This window comes from Triturus cristatus, chromosome 12 (assembly GCF_964204655.1).
Source record: "Triturus cristatus chromosome 12, aTriCri1.1, whole genome shotgun sequence".
NCBI lineage: Eukaryota > Metazoa > Chordata > Amphibia > Caudata > Salamandridae > Triturus > Triturus cristatus.
This window is the reverse complement of record NC_140595.1, coordinates 746,300,954-746,320,114: the sequence shown is the minus strand read 5'-3', so window position 1 is coordinate 746,320,114 and position 19,161 is coordinate 746,300,954. Positions and strand designations below refer to the sequence as shown.

At 43.2% G+C, this 19,161-nt stretch overlaps 1 protein-coding gene across 1 annotated transcript in view; it reads left to right on the top strand.

The window, feature by feature from the left end:
* Positions 1–9,403: 9,403 nt before the first annotated feature.
* Positions 9,404–19,161, top strand: part of LOC146782664 (extracellular calcium-sensing receptor-like) — a 160,199-nt gene continuing 150,441 nt past the window's right edge. The window contains exons 1-2 of the mRNA XM_085637165.1: positions 9,404–9,594; positions 15,866–16,157. Coding sequence (XP_085493291.1) covers positions 9,404–9,594; positions 15,866–16,157 — 483 coding nt within the window. The remainder of the gene's footprint in view (positions 9,595–15,865; positions 16,158–19,161) is intronic.

Genomic DNA, 19,161 nt, shown 5'->3' with positions numbered 1-19,161 from the left:
TTCTTGAGAATATCCCCCATTGTGTAAAATATTTATGCAGCACACAAACAGTAATAAAGTGAAATCCCACACTAATCTAGAACAGAGAAATTAATACATTTAATTTAATTGACTCCAAAACTACAAAAGCGTTGCACTGCATTGCACGGCGTTGGTTCTGAAGGAGACCACAGCTGGGCTGGCAGAGCACCTTTAGTCCCATTGTCAAGGGTCCAGGAATGGGTAGGCACCCCTTGATGGGGTAGGCCTAATAACAGGCAGGGTTCAAGATGGTTGGAGCCTTTTCTGTCCTTGAGACTCTGATCAACTAGCCCTTGGAGCTACTCCTGTGGTCCTGGGTTCAACGTGCAGGTGGCAGGGACGTAGAGCAGTACTTCTTGCAGCAGAGCAGTCCTTCTTGCAGCAGAGCAACAGAGCAGTCCTTCACCTGAGTCTTTCATAGGTCCATAAGTGATCTGAAGAGTTGGGTCTGAGGGTCCAATATTTATGTCTGGTGCCCACTTTGAAGTAGAATAATCTTCAAAAGTTTCTCCCCAACAGAGGTGTCTGGAATTACCCGCCTCCTTGCCCTGGACATAGTCTCTCTGGGGACACCATAGGTTAATGTCCTTTGTCAGTATGCTGGTCAGTGCCTTTGAAGTGCAAGTGTGGTAGATGACAGATCCATCATCTCATTAAGCCAAGATGGCCCATCCTGCCAAAATTCATACCTTCTAATGTGATGCTGTCTGGTAGAAATATACCAAGGCCAACTCCCAACTACACCTAGTCATGTAACCCACAAACAGCTTGCAGGCACCAAATGGTTAGGACAAGTAAATGCCAACTTTCTAAATGTGTCATTTTCTGAATTTTGACTTATAATCCAACTTCACAATTAAGAGGGTTTTAAATTGCAATTCCTCAGAAATCAAACATGACTTTCCTACCTGCACCCAGTCAAAAGTTAGCATGTATTAAATGCAATAAGGTAACCCAATGCTATCCTATGGACGAGATATGCTTCACAGTAGTGAAAAAAGAAATTGTCCGAGATATGTCAAACTTAGCAATACTTATCCAACTTTTTAACTACAATGCACTATGGGCTGTTTAAGGCCTAACTTAGTGGTGGCTAATATGTATTAAAAATTAGTTTTAGACTAGGCAAGGGGATTATATTGCCAAGTTGAATTGGCAGTTTAGAACCTTTGACTGGGCAGGCCTGAGACATGTGTTAAAGGGCTACTCAAGTAGTTGACACAATAAGTCCTGCAGGCCCACTACTAGCATTTAATGTACATGCCCTTTGTGTATAGTATACCCTTTTACTAGGGATTTATAAGAACATGAAATAGGCCAATCAGTTGGAAGCCAATCTTACCATGTTTTAGGATGTGAGAACAAGCATTTTAGTGCTGGTTAGCAGTTGTAAAAGGCAGGGTCCTAAGGTCAAGAAAATTGATTTCAGAGAAATAGGATGTTGACGGCAAAAAGTTTGGGGGTAGACCACCCTATGTCTGACAAATCTAACAATGTACAAACATCTACTGTGGTGATTAGCTCACTTAGAAAAATTGACACGAGAGAGTTTGGAAAAAAACACCTCTCATCCAACTTTACATTTGACATCTTTCAATAGTATGAGGAACCCCTCAAAATTCAAAACTCTGCCCAGGGTAATTGAGCTGTATGTCTTTTTTTATTTTAGGAAGAGGGATACAATACAACAAAAAAAAGAATGGGTTGTTATACTTCAAACTGTACAATGTATTAATCCCATGGATCGGCCAACCCTTATGACAACATAAATCATATTTCTTTCATTCTTGTTTCTAAAATGATAGTCATTAAATCACTTAATGAAAATATTTGTGTTTATTTTGTGCACCCTATTAAGTGACTTGTGAAAGGGAGCCTAAATTTGCTTGCCCCTTTTCCTTGCTCTTTTCTCCTTGCAGTTAAATAATTCCTTCTCTAAAAAGTAGCTAGATATATAATGAGACAGCCATTGTTAAAAAGTCAGGTGATCTGGTCTCTGCCATTCAGCTGCTATACAGATTCTAGCATTGGTGATTGTGATGCAAACAGAATAATACCTCTCTGAGGAGATAAGTGTTGATTTAGCTACTACGAGCACTATAAGTGTAGTCTAAGCTACAATTGCATATTTGGGCCCAGATTTACTATGATTTTTTGTTGGGGCTGCAACACTTTTGTGGCAAAGCCGTGAGTCAAAATAATTTTTGCCACTTACTAAGCTATGCAAAGCCAGTTTGCAAGGCTGTGTGGTTTATAAGAGAGCAATGCAACACAGCACATATTGACAGATCTAGAATCTCCATTTACCATATCAGGGTTTAATATGTTTTAAAAATCTGAACCTCTAAAATTAAGACCTTCAAATGCTAAAGTTGCTGAGGAGAGACTCAAAACGTAAGTGATGGTCTTTATTCTAATTAAAGTTGCCAAGTGACCTCCAGTGCTTTACCCTCCTTAATCATCCGTCCACTCACCTACATTCCATGCATTCAAGCTCTCATGAATCCTTGGAATGTATCAACCCCAATATGTATCCCACCCCTTTACAAAGAAAAATTAACTAGCAATACAATATAAACTACAAACAAAACAAACATGAATGGCAGAGGGAAAGTTCAAGCAAATATCATGCACTAGAATCAAAATGTCATGACAATTATCCAACAATATAATTAGGCTATCCTGTTTTAGGTTTAGACCTATAAAACCCCACCGAAAGGAAAATAGCCCTCACCAGTGTAAACATATAAACACTGAAAAAACACCTGCGCAATAACAAACTAAATGCCATTCAAATACAGGAATAGGAGAGTGAAAATAATTTTTAGTTCTTCCTGAGGGGGCCAATCAAACGTAACTTTGCTGTACAAGGTAGCAGCAAGAAAGACTGGTCTGACATTATTCTGCTTGAGTTTTCTTGTTTAGGGATGCCAAAAAAATATTGTTTCTTCCTTTTGATTTTTTCAGTTTTGTGGTCTTTGGTCCAAAGAGGCAGGGTTTAAAAGCATGTTTTAGGTCTTATTTAATTATTTTATAAACTGTAGAGAATCAAGAAATATCAAAATCATATTTGATATTTTGGCTATGTTTGATTCTTTCATTGATAGGTAGAATCATTCCCAATATGTATCATCACATTTACCCATCGAGAATGGGTGAAACCCTTTGATACATCAGCTCCCTTTTCTAGCAAATCAATATTGATAGGTGAATAGCCAAAAACCCCAGGCTTTAAACATTCAATGCAAGGTATAGTGACTGGTATATGCGAAAATAATGCTGACAATACGCATTTAGGATAGTGGTGAAAAGATGACACCTGACTTTTGGAAAACCTGGAATGAAGTATCACTTGGAATGCTTCTGCAAAAAGTTCATACCAAGTTCAACAAAATTTGGAGTGAAATGTTTGTATTTTCAGTGATTCAACTACATATACGAAAATGTTGTGTGATGAACTGTCAAAAATCGATACATGAGCTGAAGTGCCTCCCTCTAATAGATCCTTGCCACTTGCTAAATGATATACTGAAAGCATCTTTACAATCTTCAGAGTTAATGAAGAATGGTATTGACTCTGTAGTCCATTCTGGTCATGGCAACTGTGTGAATGCTATATTATCCATGCGGTGACCATTTGCAGAGTTTTTGCTTAGTGATGATGGCAAAGGCAAGAAATGTAAGGATCTTCAGGCGCATATGGATAGTGATGTGCAAAAAAGTACAGTCTAGAGCATTCTTAGATTTTTACGGGACAACATGACGACTGTAGTGGACATAATCAAAAAACTAGAGTCTGAAAACACTCTTGTTTACCAAATGTTCAGTGTTAATTTGTGGCGATGTGAAACAACTCCTTGAGAGTAGGCTGGGTGAAACTTTAAGAGACTGTGGCACTGGAACATGTTCCATGTTAGAATGCTTGCCATTTGGTATGCAAAGAAATGTTGAGGAGCAGTTCAGGAAATTGTATTTTACAATGGATGAGAAATGGGTTGCAATGATGCATAGAAATGCCCCTTTACCAACCATGGCATTTGAAGTCAATGAAGCCTCACTGTGTTACTGTGCACAAGTTCTAGATCCCTTCCATTAAGGTGAATTTTCTCCGGACTTTGAAAAGTACTGCCTCATTTTTGATCGCTTTAATTACTCTGAGGGCATGTGCGCCCAGTTCAACGTAAATGTTGCTGAACCTGTCCCAGAGAATCGCAAACTTCTGGTGCATCAGTATTGGCATGGGAAGCTATGTCAGTGACCGGAGTTAGCAAATTGTGTACTGGCTGTTTTGGCATTGCCCGTCTCAAGTGCCAATGCTGAGAGGGCCTTTTCACAGATAAAAATTCACATGAGAAGGAAATAGCAAGCGTGCATGACCAAAGACTCACAGAAGAAGTATTGTATGGTGAACTACAATGTTTGATTTTTAAAAATGTATTTGGACCTCATACACACTGTACGTAAACTGTCTATATACTATGCACTATCAGTGCAGAAAGCAAGCAATAATAAAAGCAAGGCTTTCCAGAAACACTGGCGAAACACTGTTTCTGTTGTTTTTAATGGCGCGTAAATGTGTAACCACTGTTTTTTTAAGGTATTGAAATCACTGAAAAAGCCCCACCAGACTTTACAAAAGATAGAAACTCAAAACCGGAATGCCTAAATATAATCATCTAAATGGTCAGGCAAATGCTTGGAGACTGATTATGTCCTAGAACTGACTATAACAAAGGACGCAGATCTTCGGCACTTTGTTGACCATTGACGTCACCCAGGCAGTTACGCACCATGTCAACTGTATCATCGGAAATCAATATAATTCTGTCTTTAATCTAAATGTGACCATCACTAGTACATACTATATGGGACAACGTAAGCACTATGTGGACCGCAGGAAGATATCTAGATTCACTGTTTATCACTTGTCTGGCTTTCTTTTCCTCTCCTAATATCCTTCCTGTAGTTTCATAAAAACATTGCTATGATGAACCTTGTCTCAATAGCTGCCCAAGACCTTCTTTTCAATATCCACTGCCCTCTTCAACTAAGGGGAATCAATAATTAAATGTCCCATCCAATTCCTGTTCAACTTAGATTACAGAACTAGACCCTTAGCAGAATTAAAGGAGTGACACTAGTTGTTTCATTAGGTGTCAACACATGCCCAATACATTCCAGAAGTTTCTTCCACTTCAAAGCTGGCAACAGATATAAAAATAGGACCCTTGAACCCACCCTTCAGTACACTGCTGGACCTGTGGATGCTACAGAAGAAGGACTTCTCTTCTAGTGCCAGGGGACGGTTCTGCTGATTGAGCTCTGCCCTGCTCTTTGAGAAGGAAGTCTGGACCTGCGCCCTTCATCTCAGTCAGAGTGATTCCAAGCAACAGTTGTCTGACCTCCTGTTCAGAGCAACACAGATATAACAAGCTCCAGAGGCCTCCCTGCAACTGCCCAGCTTACCGTCTGAACTGGACCTGGCTGGGCCTGCAACTGGACCTGCCTGAGTTCTGCAGTCCTCTGCTGGAGTGGGTTCCTGATCCTGGCAGGTCTCTGACAAGGGTTGTTGCTAGACCCATCCACTAAATTTGCAGGATGTCCTTCAACGAGACAGGGGCTTAGTACGTACGAGAGTGCAACAGGCTTGATACATTCATGGTACGTTATAGGGAACCAGAGAAGCCAAGGAGCACATGAAACATTCAATACAGTCATCCCTGTTGTGGGGGCAGATGAGAGGTCAGTGGTATTGGTCACTGACTATAAACTGCTCCGTGGTGCTTCCCCCTTGGGCTTCAGAACGGTGTGTTACTTTTAACATCCACGCCACATATGGTGAGGGGTTCCAACACAGCTGAGACAACGGGACGCAGTGTCATGATTTATTGAAGCCAGCCCCCTTACGTTTAAACCATTTATTTGAACTTTATTGACAAGGAGGCCATTTTAAACTCTTCCTGCCTAATATTATTCTGCATAATAAGAAATAAAAGTTGGTTAGTTGGTAACATTGGTTTGGAGACTCAGAGAGAGAGTCATAAACATTCGGATCTTTAAAGTTTGAAACCACAAAAAGTGTTTTACTGACTTTTACTGACTTTTACAAGGGGATTTCCTCTGGATACCCAATCAAAATCTGCAAGGATTGTGTTATGGCTGTCTTTTTTAAATAGTGATTTAGTACCAGATGTTTCGATGGTTTCCAACTGAATTGTGGTCGCAAGCGATTGAAATGTTACTGCTCCCCAATTTGGGGTGGTAACTTATTTTGTGTAAGGAGGGGGTCCCATTGGATCCATTCGAGGAAAGGGGTCTTCTTTGGACCCTATCCCCTTTGTGAATTGCGGTGCACTTTCAGAGGGTGTAGGCAGGTGACCAGGGGAGCACTGGCAACTCTCACTGAAACATTTTTTTTTAAGTGAAAACGTTTTGTTTGTTTGTTTTTTTAAGCAGCCCCTCTCATCAAAGTAAATCAGGCTGCATTAAGGGAAAAAACGTTTCTTTTTTCAAAACGAATCGCAGGGATAGTGTTCCGCTGACGCTCCTAGACCACCTTCCCTGTGATTATGGCTAATCACTGATTCGCAATCTGTGGCTTGCCTGGTGAATACTCACTGGGAAGGCCCGGCTGCACCCACTCCAAAACGGAACTTTACAAACTGACCTTTTAGTACAGAGGTCAGTTCTCCAAATAGGTTATTGGTCGCAAAAAGAGTGGTCGAAAATTGTGATCACTTTTGCGACCAGTGTCTTGACACATCTGACCCCACCATCTGTGGAACCATTTTGGGGTCGTGATACATTTGCACCCTTGTGTGTGTGGGGCATGTGTTGAGTCTCAGTGCAGTAATCTCAGCCAGAGCACAAACTTCCCTCGAGCACTGAGAGCTTCTTCATCTAATTGTTGTATAATTGTCTCTGGGGGGCTGAGGATCCAGCCAGGGTAGTACAAATGCTGCCTGCACCAGGGGCTGAGTAGCGCTGGGGCACTATCTCCCATCACGGGCTGTCACAGGGACGTGTGAGGTCTGCACTGTGAAGGCATCTCCGTAGCAGTCAGCATCCTGTGTGTGACAGGTAACGCTGCAGCAGCCCCTATCAGATGCATTCAATAATGGTGTGTTGAAGAGTGGGGCAGTGGGGAGGAAGGAGTGAAAGAATGGGAGGATAGAAAAAAATAAAACATAGGAAAATAAAACAAGGAACATAAAGACAGAAAAAGTAAAAGTGAGACTAATGGCTTCTCAGGCTTCCACCCATATACCGCCCTTCTCCTTTTCCTTTCTTGTGCCGCAAACTCACTGTTGTCTCATTATTTACCGTTATTCTTCATTGTCAGTTGAAATGATGCCAGAAACAGTTGAGTGTCTGTGTTTTATTATCTAGATGTTCTAGTCTGTTGCAAACATTTGCTCCTTATTTTCAATTCTTACTGACATTCTTTCAAATCATTTCAGTATCTTTGTTTCGCTTCTTCACCATACCTCTCTACTGTTTCATATGTGACTTTTTAAAAACATTTTTCCTATGTTAAAAGTGACGCAAACGTGGCGCAAGGGGCTTGTAAATCTGTCCCCATGGTATCTCCAATGTCCTTTTTTTGTTTTCTTCTCTGCCTCTCCTGTTTTTTTTCCTTTCTCCATTCGCTTCCATTGATTTACTTATTCCTTTCTAACATTTATGCTTTCTTTTCCTTTCTTAGGGGCATATCAACAACAACCGGCGATAATTATCTCAAAGCGCACTTAGCGCTAGGATAATTATCGCCGGCTAGCGTTGATTTTTATCGCTGAGATAGCGTGCTATTAGCAACGCTTATCTCAATAGCGATAAAAATCCTCACGCTAAGTGGCTAACGTGAGATTATCGCTGGAAACCCAGCGATAATATCACGTTAGCTTGTTGATAGGGACAGACAAACTTAGCCATGATATCCTCCTTCCATAGGATATCATGGCTAAGTCAGAAAAATACCAGACGTAAAAAAGCAGCGTTAACCGCGGTTAGCGCTGCTTTTTTTGTCTCTAACAGGGTTAGCGATATTCTTGATAATAGGAGAAATGTCGCTTAGCGACACTTCTCCTATTATTTTACTCTGGAACGCCCCCTTTGCATCTCATTAGAGATGCAAGGGGAAGCGTAGAGTAAAAGGGTGCTAACATGCAAATTTGCATGTTAGCACCCTGTTGTAAAGAAGGGGTGCTAGTTTTATCTCTGCTGTTTTGGCTTTTAAAGCCAAAAAAGCAGAGATAAAGCCCTTGTTGATATGCCCCTTGGTTTTCTGTATTTTCTACTACCTTCTGAAATTCTCTCGTTCTGTTACTTATGGTGTAATTATCTAATCATCGTCTTTTTAAACAAAAGAGGAGATGCAACAGAGAAGAGAGACGAAAATATGCAGAAGACTGGAATATATGGAAAGAGCAAACTGAAAAAAGAAACACGGTGCTAGAAGGTGGTCTGAACCATAAGGATGCAACAAATAGAGGTGAAATGCGTTCGTTATGAAAAGAGAATAAAGAAGGAGGAAGTCAAGTCGAGAGTAAATAGAAAAATAGAAAAATAGTGAACATTTTTACAGCGCACATCAGAAAGCGAATCGTCTCTTGGAGGGAGGGGGTAGGTTTAATAATACGGCTACTGCCATTCACCTTCTTAGTGTACTCTACATCGAACTGCCAATGATGAAAGGCTGAGACATGCTTGCAAGCACACGAGCCTGTGATCTGTATATGACTCAGCCTTCTGTGACCACGTGCTCCACCCACCGAGCTATCCTGGCCGAGTTTCACGAAGTTACTTCTGTGACGTTATAATCAGCCTGTGGACCTTTGGTTTTGCGTCTCTCAAAGGCCGCCGAGCTCCTATGCAGCTGGTAGTGTCCTGGTTGTTTGTGGTCGGGGGAACGGTGGTCTTGTTTGTGAATGGTCGCACATTGCCTGGTGTTAACACGCAGGCAGCGCTTTTCATCTGTGGCTGGAATTATCTCAGTCTAGGTGGTGCGAAATGATTCCATTTCCGTTAGCACTATCATGAGTGCATTGTACGGATTGTATTGTAGCGTGTATATAGCGCTTCATACCCCATTGTGGTGCACCGAAGCACATTGTCCGGTGATGAGCACAGCACAGTGGAAGAGTGGTTGGTTGGCAGAGTGTTGTTCTTGCTGTGATCCTATCGGGGAAGCATCTGCGTCTCATGCTTGTGTGAGCACAGAGGTCCTCTCCTCTCGTCTTGTGCAGTGCCTAACAGGGATGGAGAAGGTGGTGGGCGCTTTAGGCGAGCAAAGTTTAATCGCAGCTAGCTTGAGGCAAAATGTAGGCTGCATCATGGGCTCTGTAAGGCTAGACGCACAAGAAGGAGGCAGGGGTCCACCGGGATGGCTGTGGTGGAGCTGGACAAGGAGAGAGAGGGGGGGGGGCGGGATGAAACATGGAGGCCACTACCCCGCACCAGCGGGAAGCAGGTCTGTGGATGCTGTGTGTGTGCCCAGAAAATGAGGGCAATCCAAGGAGGCCGGGTGTTCCATGTCAACACGCGCAAGGCAGAGATGCTGTCGATGGAGGACAGGTATGACAAAGGGGAACAAAGGAAGCGCACTTCAGGCTAGCAACATGAGCCATCTTCAAAGAACAAACGTCAGAAGGTCCTCGCTGGCTGGACTGAAGAAGCCAGAGTTCACACCGACTGCACTCATGCCCCCGAAGACTCCCAACGAAGCACCAGCAGTGGTCGAGCGAGCCCTGGGCGGGTCATGGATTGGGCCCTGGCCCGAATGCGCCCCTACACATGCAAGGGGGAGAGTCGAGGCGCTCGGTGAGTGCTGCCCTGACAGCACAAGAACCAATGAGCCGCCTTGTCTAGCCGCAGTGTCCTTACCCTTCAAACACCCAGAGACGGATGCTGTTTCTAGTGTATATGAGGTGGCATCCTTCAGCCGCACTAGAATTCCCAGCAAGCCGCCCTGCACATCCCATTGTAGGCGGACTTGGAGGCTAAAGATAGACAATGGGACTAGAGGAGACTAGCTTAAGGCTGAGGTGTGGCATAGATTTGATAACAATGATCTGTTCGGTCTTGACCCAGCCCTCTCCCCAGAGCGCGAGGGCTGCCAGGATGGTTTGCACGCCATGTACAGGTCCTTCTGCTACATTATCGCATTGACATTGCACAATGATGCATAGGACAGTAAGCCACTCGGGGGTGGAGGGCAAAGAGACGCTGCTGCTCTCTGTCTAATGGTGCGTGTCAGAGGAGTCCTGGCAGGGTGGACACCCCTCATAGGGGCAGATTTACAAGACCCTTGCGCCACTTTTGCGTTACTTTTCCCATGTTAAAAGTGACGCAAACGTGGCGCAAGGGCCTTGTAAATCTTCCCCCAAGTGTCTAGTGCCAGACATTTTGGTTGGCTCCCACGTGACTCTGGGTCCAAAGTACCATTTGCCAACAATGCCATCGCTAGTTAACTTGTGGTCTCCTTGTAGCCACTGTGTAATCCTGAACTTCTCACATTGGTAGGGATCAGGTAGACTGATACTGTTTACTCTGCACTGATTTATATATCGGAAGATAAGATGCGCATTGGAAGATCACTCTTCCCCACTAAAGAGAGAGTGTGCGCAGCGCTCTGTTTGATAACATCTCTTCCAAGTCACTTGAATTAAAGTCACAATCAGGCCTCGTGATCTTTGAGCATGAACAGGGCGGAAGTTAAAGAAAATGATCTGACAGGAACTTTCCAGACTTTGAAGGGCGTACGGGACACTAAACTCACGGGGGCATATTTACAAGCCCCTTGCGCCGCCGGTATGCCACTTTTTCCTATATTAAGAGTGAGGCACCGCCGGTGCAAGGGGCTTGTATGGTCGGACGGTCATTTCCTGCTTCCCCTGGAATCCATTTGAGTCTGTTGTGTTTCTGGCAGTGTTTGGTTTCACGTCGTCTATGGTTGGCTACCCGACCAGCACGCCTTTGTCTTATGTTTATGCTTGGTTTATGCTCCTTGTCAAGTTTAGCACGTTTATTTTGCTGCAACGGCTTCTGCGCTCCGATACAGGCACTATCATATTTCAGTTAGTTACCCAATACCAGGAAACCAGACCTGGTTCATCTGTGCACGCTTTTGGGCAGCCAGACCTCAATCTTTTCTTACTTCACACCTAGGGGCAGATTTACAAGAAGGTGCCGCAGCACTTAGGATGTGCCACGCTGCGGAACTTTCAGAGCACAGGAATGCAACATATTTACAAGGATATGTCGCATTCCTGTGCTCTACCCTGCGCTGGCACCCAAACAGCTGCCATGTGCCGCCCCAGGCACCCTTGCACCATGGAGCAAGGATGCCTGCGTCATGGGGAGATTGTTTTTGTACAGTAAGGGGCACCTTCCTCCACAAAAATAATCACTACAGGCATTTTCCTCTTTCAATGCGTGCTGTAGAATACCACGCGTTGAAAGAGGAAAGAAACGAGGATTTCTCCTCGTTTCACCTTGTGTGGCGTAGCATACTGACGCATTTCCAGGTTTACGAAGCCTCGTAAATCTGGAAATGTGTCAGGTTCCATGGGTGTTGCGTTTGGAACACCCGCAGCAAAACCCATGGAACGCCCCTTTCATGCAAGGCGCTGCGTGTAAAGGGGCTGTATTTACAAGGACAGAAAAAGCCATGCAGGGTGGCTTTTCCTGTCCTTGTAAATATGGGGCAGAGAAATGCCCTGTCAGTGCGTCACAAAAAGTGACGCACTGGCAGTGCAAGGGGCTTGTAAATCTGCCCCTTAGTTTTCTGTCATTTTTTTAAATAGACTAATAATTAATCACATTACATTTTTCGTTATTAATATAATAAAAATAGAGTACAATTATCTGGAATATGATGTTTTCTGGCAGCAGTTGTGAGTAAAAAAATGCTTTTAAATGTATAGTTTGTGCATGCTTGAGAATAAAAGTGTGTGTACATGAGTTAAGGAGTGTGAATGTGTGTATATGTGTAAACATGTGTGTCTAGGTGAAAGTGAAGGTTAAAAGGTGTGTTATGTCATTTCCGTTACCACTGGCATATTGGTGAATTGACGTCCATGTCTGCATACTATAACTGCCACTTGGGGCGCTCTCACAATTGATAGAATTATTGATTGATGAATTTGTCAAGCACACTGTTCCTATGAGGGTGTCCTGATACTAGATTCAATTGATGTGAAAAGAGATGTCAAAATGGAGAAGAGATGAGTTACTTTTATTGTATTGTAATTGCATGTGTATAGCGCTTACTACCCCTGGTGAGACGTTGAAGCTCTTTATGCTGGGCAGTACACTGCTCCGGATCCCATGGTTAGTTGTTAGTCCAGTGATTATTGGTTATTGTTGGCCGCTGAAATTAGACTTGTGCACTCAAAGAGGCATGTCCATGAATTTACTCTGGTGTTTTGTGGTGGATTACATTAGTGGGAGTTATGTGACATCATTAGTGGGTGTGGGACAAATTAATGCAGATGTTATGTGAATTTTTATAGCACTCTAATCACCAGTGAGGGTATCCAGGTGCTCTACAGATGAGCAGGCAGCTGTCCTCTGGTGAGGTGAATCACAGAGTCAGCCCTTCAGCTTCTTACCAAATTCGAGAAGCGACGAGGGGGCTCTGATGTGGTGGGAGAAGTCGTTCTATGCTCAGGGGGAAAAATATGAGAAGGTGCAGCCTCTGGTTGTGGCTTTGTAGATGCAGGGTAAGTGTGCCAGTGGGAGTTCATCTTATCGGAGATGCCTGGCAAGTGTGTGGAAGTGTATGTGGCTGTTAAGGTCTGCATGGCTGGTGTTGCCGCGTGCTTTCTATGTGTGTGTGAGCGGTCTGAATTGGGTGTGTTTGTGGATTGTGAGCCAGTGTAGTTCTCTAAGGTGTGGGGTGAGGTGGATACAATAAGGTAGGCTGAGGATAAGTCTTGCTGCAGTGTTTTGAATGGTCTGAAGTCAGTTTAGGAGCTTCTTAGTGATTTCTGCAGAGAGTGTATTGCCGTAATCGAGTCCTCCGGTGATCAAGGCCTGTGTAACCACTTTCACGGTGTTCTCAGGTAGCCATTTGAAGATCTTTTATAGCATTCTAAGAATGCAGAAGCAGGTGGAGGTCACTGCGTTTACTTGGGCTGTCATGTCGAGCTTGTCGTCCAGAATGATTCCAAGGTTTCTTGCTTTGGTGGTGGGAGTGGATTATTTGGGCACTGGGTGGAGTACTAGGTGGAGGCTTTCTTTCCGAAGATCATTACTTCAGTTTTGTTAATGTTAGTTTGAGGCAGTTTGTTATTATCTATGTGGTTACCATGGTCATGCAATTAGAGAAGTTGTTTTTTGTGGTGAGGTGCTTGTTCGACAGGGAGAGTTTCAGTTGGGTATCGTCTGCGTGGGAGAGAATGTTGATGTTGCATGATCTCATGAGGTCAGCTAGTATAATAATGTAAAAGTTAAATAACACAGGGCCGAGGGATGATCCTTGGGTGACTCCACCTATGAGACTCTTGGCCTTCAATGTGTATGGTGGCTGGTTGACTCTTTGTGATCTTCCTGTGAGAAAGAAACAAACCCTATTGAAGGAGGGTCCTTGTATGCCTGTCTCATGTAGTCTTCTTATCAGGGTGGAGTGAGAGACTATGGTGAAGGCTGTGGTTCGCGCACAAACCTCATTGCATGGTGTCTAGAAGCTGATGTGCATTGAGATGGTGAGAGAGTTGTTTTTTATGGCTTTTTCCATCACTTTGGCCTGATAGGACAGAACAGAAATTGGGCAGGAGTTTGTTAGTTGCTTGGGTCTGCTGGGGGTTACTTTAGCAGTGCTCTAACCCTTTTTTCCAGGGATTCAGGAACATCTTGGAAGTGATAGAGGTGTTCATGATGCGGGTGAGGACTTCGCTGGTATGGCAGCTGCCATGTTGTAGATGTGGGGATGATTGGGTTTATAGGTGACCCAGAGTGGATGATTCTCATGATATTTAATGTTTCTTCTATGGTGGGTGTTTTAATGGCTGTCAGGGTTTTTCTGTGGATTTTTGAGGGTAGGCTGGATCATGGGAATAGTAGATGAGGTAGAGGAGATTAGGTATTGCTAGGGTGCAGGGTATGACTTACAAAGACGGACAGTTTTGGGACTTTAAGATGAGGTGTGGGAAATTTGCAGTAATACAATAATAAAGATCAAGACAAACATGACTTAAAGTAGGTGTAGTCAATGTAGGAGGTATGCATATGATGGGAACTAAGGAAAGGGTATTTAAATGAATAAATTAGAGGTGACGATCGGAATTCCTCTGAGGTGAAACAAAGAGGGAGAGACAGAAAATTCAAGAGGGTGGGAGCATTGACTGAAAAAGAGCATATGCCCAGGCATGAATGGCCAAAAACAGGATGGTCAAGAGAACCATGGAGGCAGATTTGAGAGAGCAAGTCAGGCATGAGACATCACCCTGCATCACAGACAGGCAGGGTATATGCATATGCATAGCGTGCATGATCTATTAGGCATAAAGATTTAAACATGACTCTTTTATCAACTTCAAACCAATGAATGTTGTAAAGATGGGTTGAGGCTGGGATGCAAGAATTAATTCACTGTCTGAATAACTGAGACCAGGTGTTGCTATTTGGATCCACACATTTTCTTAACCAGTGCAGTGACGTATGCAGCACTGCAATTGTGGGTAGGCTGAGGTGGGTGCCATCAAACTGAAACAGATCTAGAAAATAGGGTCGGTAGACATATTTGCTAGCACTTCTCCATCACACACCCTGCCTGTGCCTCTCTCTGCTCAGAGACTCCATCAAAAGGAAGCTAAGCCAAGGTCCCCAAGTTTTAAATTCCATGCCCCCCACCTCTGTACTCACCCATCTTTCAAGCTCTAACCTGTGCCGTTGTGCACTTTTCACTGCTCGACTTCTTTGAGCATAATATCTGCTCCTAAGAACATGCCGCAATGTTACATTACTGGCCCAGCTGTACCATAAATGGCCCTGACTTATAACTCTTTAGATTCAGGGACTGTTCCTATTTAAAGAGATTGCATGACAGAGTGAAACAAAGAGAATGGAGAGGCCAGAAGGAACATGGGAATGAAACAAATGGGAATAAGATATTTTCCTGGCCTCCTTGGCATTATTTCTGTTCTTTCTTTGCAGAGTTTCTGTGTCACCTTTTTATTACAAGAGAGACTGCCCTTGAGGATCCATTATCCAAGACAGCTGAATATGAAGCTCTCTGCTCTTCTTGTGATGTTGTCCATGCCCACCCGTCTCTGCTCAGCCAGCACCCAAAGCTGTGCCTTGACAAGTCAGCCTGAAGCTTTCTACTCTATGGATGGAGACATTTTGATTGGAGGGACTTTTCCAATCACCCAAGACAATACCAATCTGATGTTCACATTCACAGAACGACCAATAATGCCAGGCTGTCAGAGGTAAGGTTGTTATTATCCTTGCACCAAATGGGGTTATTGTTGGCAGACATTAAAAGGAAAAATAATGGTAGGTGCTCACTCATCATGGAGTGGGATGGGGGGTATATTGCGAGGAAGTGATGCACAATCCACCATAAATAATGCTTCACTGTGTTAGCAACCTATGCGTAGACCTCGCTTGGTGCCTTGCTTCTGAAAAATTGTTCAGTTTGTCTTGGGAGAATTTATGTTAGAGATCACAATGCAGATGAGCTAAAAGTTTTCAACTCCAAATGGGCAAACATAAGACTCTTGTATAATTTATTTTGAAACTGCTGTACATAAGTAAACACTTGAAGAACATAATATATTCTACTAGCACCAAACACGTGTCCCAATAAGTTAATTTACCCATATTTTGACTATTCCAGCTTTTCCATCCCTAACTACATTTGGCTTCAAACTATGGTCTTCGCCATCAATGAAATCAATCGAGATCAGACCTTCCTCCCGAACTTCACACTGGGCTTCCTGGTATCTGACACATGCCTGTCAATGAGGCGGGCTATTCTAGGCACTTTGATGATCTTGACAGGAAATGACGTACCTATTGTGAACTACCGATGCCAGCACAAAGAGCCATTGGCTGCCATTGTTGCTGACTCATCGTCAGCTCGGTCAATATCAGTTGCAAGAATCCTAGGGCTCTTCAGATACCCACAGGTAAGCCACAATTTATTGGCTGAGTCATTTGTTGAGTAAATCTCCATAAGATTGTGGGAAGGGGGTCTGATTGCTGATGGCATATTCAAGATAAAACTTAGCACAACATTCTACAGTTCAGTTATCTAATGCCAGATTAATGAATTACACTCCTGAGTGAAACGCTTACATTGAAAAAGCCACAGTGGAGCTTCATGGCTAAAACCACAATTATAAAGTTCAGACGTGTCCATAAAAGTATGCAGGCAACCTGGTCAATCTAGGTCCTGACACATCAGGTCACAAAATAACCAAGTTATAAGAGCAGCCAATATGTATCATCTATAAAACCTAAGCTCTTTTAGTAGACAATTGAAGAAATATAAGTCTGGTGTGTGTCTCCATTCCATGTATGACTAAGCTGATGTCTGGAATGCTGAAAATGAATGGTGTAAATGATGTAATAGAATGCTGATGTGTGGAGTTGAGTGGAATCTAGGAGAGAGGGGCAGGTGGGTGAAGAATTGAGCCCTGACAGGACCTACCTGCAATCTAAGGGCCGACCGTGGAAAAAAAAACTCCATTCTGAGTGGCTTCAGACTCCTGTATGAAAACCCTACTCTAGGACTTCAACACTTTGCTGACAAGTTATTAAGAACTTGTGTACAGTAGGCAACAGGACTCTGGTAGCATCCTGGAGTTCTTTCTGGAATGAAAGGAGGCCTTTCATGAGGCAAAATATGTTCCTGTCACCATGGAGGACTAGTTTGTGGCAGCCCCCCCTCCAATCCATCAGTATATATCTGGGAAGGGGGAGGGGTAGCCAAATCACCCTCTTAGGCTATGGCTACTTACTGAAAGCATTCATAAAAAGAATGGCCTGTGAGGGATAAATTATATATATTATTCCATCAACAATATATTATTATTTATTATTGGACTATCACAATTGCTTTATGTACATTACTCTCAAAATATTTTATCAATCAAACTGCTTCCTACAGCGGCAACTCTACTTTATTCATATTTAATTTCCATGTATTACAAAATCATGTCTATTATTATCAAAATACAATGAATCATCAATCATTGCCACTTTTATACAAATATTAAAAAATATATTGTACACTCTTTTCTCATATATTTTTTCTTTTCTCAACCAATAGACAGCCCACATCTTTTTTTGGTATATTGGATCAGTCTTGTGGGTCATCCACATGTGTATATAATTGACATCCAATCTAGTGTCCCGAAAAGATGTACCTAGTATTTGTCTTAAATTAATGTTTATTGTATTACACTGCTAAGTGGCTTTGACACGGAGAGCACAATAGACCTACCCTCCTCTGCTCGCCTGGTAGGTCTGTTGCACTCTCTGCACCAAAGCCACTTAACAGCTGTGCACAAACCTCTGCTTTTTGACCTATGGGTCAACTCTGACTGATTCATAGGGTTGGGCAGTCAGTTTTTAACTCATTGAGCCAGGTATCTTCTTTTAGGGGAATACCCACATTGTACATCACGTGTTAGATGTGGGATAGGCTTACATACACCCTTTATTTTAGGTCCCAAAGAAGCGCCGCAGATACTTTTTGGGGCCGTCAGACACAAAACAAGTGTACATGACCACAGTCACTGTTTCAGGCTACTAGGGGACATCATCCATCTACAGTAGCCCTAACCGTATCATGGTTTTTTAACCCTGCCAAGAAAACCACCATATTAAATTCTAATTCTTGATCTCTTAGACAGCTTTAACCTCCTTCACTTGACTAGACACACTCACTCCACCACACATATTCTTGATGCCCTTACATACATATCTTTCATCATGCGGCAAACAAATAAAAAACACCTCTGTCAAAGCGATCCTTTGCGGGGCCGTAGGGTATTGCAGCTCTGGACCTACAAAAAGCACATCCACGATGCTGAAGCATGAAATCCTCAGGGATGTGTGAGGGCACCAAGAAGTAATCCTTAACAATCCCATTTCTCTACCCCTCCCTTTCCTTATTCTTATTTCTCTACTTTGCTCTCTGATAGGAACAGTACCTCCATAATTTGTTGTATTAGCAATTTTGGAGCCTGGGTACTGGACCTTTATTGGCTCCCAGCCCCCCCCCCCTTTTTGTTAAAAATACATAATCTTGACAGGCCCAAACCTTCTTTTTTAATATATTTATCACCCCAAGGCTAGGCCCTGGACAGCCCCGAGGGCATGGTGCAATATATTTAAAAAACAGGTCATTTACTGCTCCCTGAGCAAAACAGACGCATGTCCTTGGCAGAGTGATACATCCCCAATCAGAACTGCCGCTTTGCTGCTGCTGTGTGGATCGGACCCATCGCAAAAGACCCGCATTGCTGCCACAACTCGCATCTTGGGATAGATGCATCATCTTTGGATCCACCACTGTGCAACGCTTTCACTGGAACAGTTCCTTTCATCTCTCGTCGACGGCAGCCTTGACAATGAAACTCTGCATTGCAGCTTCACCATTCATCAGAATAATTACATCGCCCAAGCTCCGCATTGCAGCCTCAATATCTGCCTTCACATCGCAAGCCTTGTCAACGGGATCCTCGACATCATTGCAACAGGACCTCGCCCTGCAACATCTGCGACACAGATCCACACAAAGCTCCAGGACCAGGATTTAGGGTATCCTGTTCAGCGGGTCTAACTGGTAGATGTCCCGCGTTCCATTGCTTTCGACCTGAACTTGTGACTTTGTCCCAGTCCGGTACGACAATATGTCTTCAATAGTGCTTTGTGATCTTGGTGCTATTTCTCACTACAAACTTTAAAATTCAATAACTTCAGTTCTACTCAATGAATTATTGTTGATTTGGTCTTGTTCTATTTAATACATTAACCTGAATTTGTCTAATCGGGTGTGGGATCCTTTTTGTGTATTGTTTTCACTGTGTTACTGTTTGAAATATTGCACAAATACTTTACACTTTGCCTCTAAGCTCAGCCTGACTGCTCTGTGCCATGCTACCAGAGGGAGAGTATGGCTTC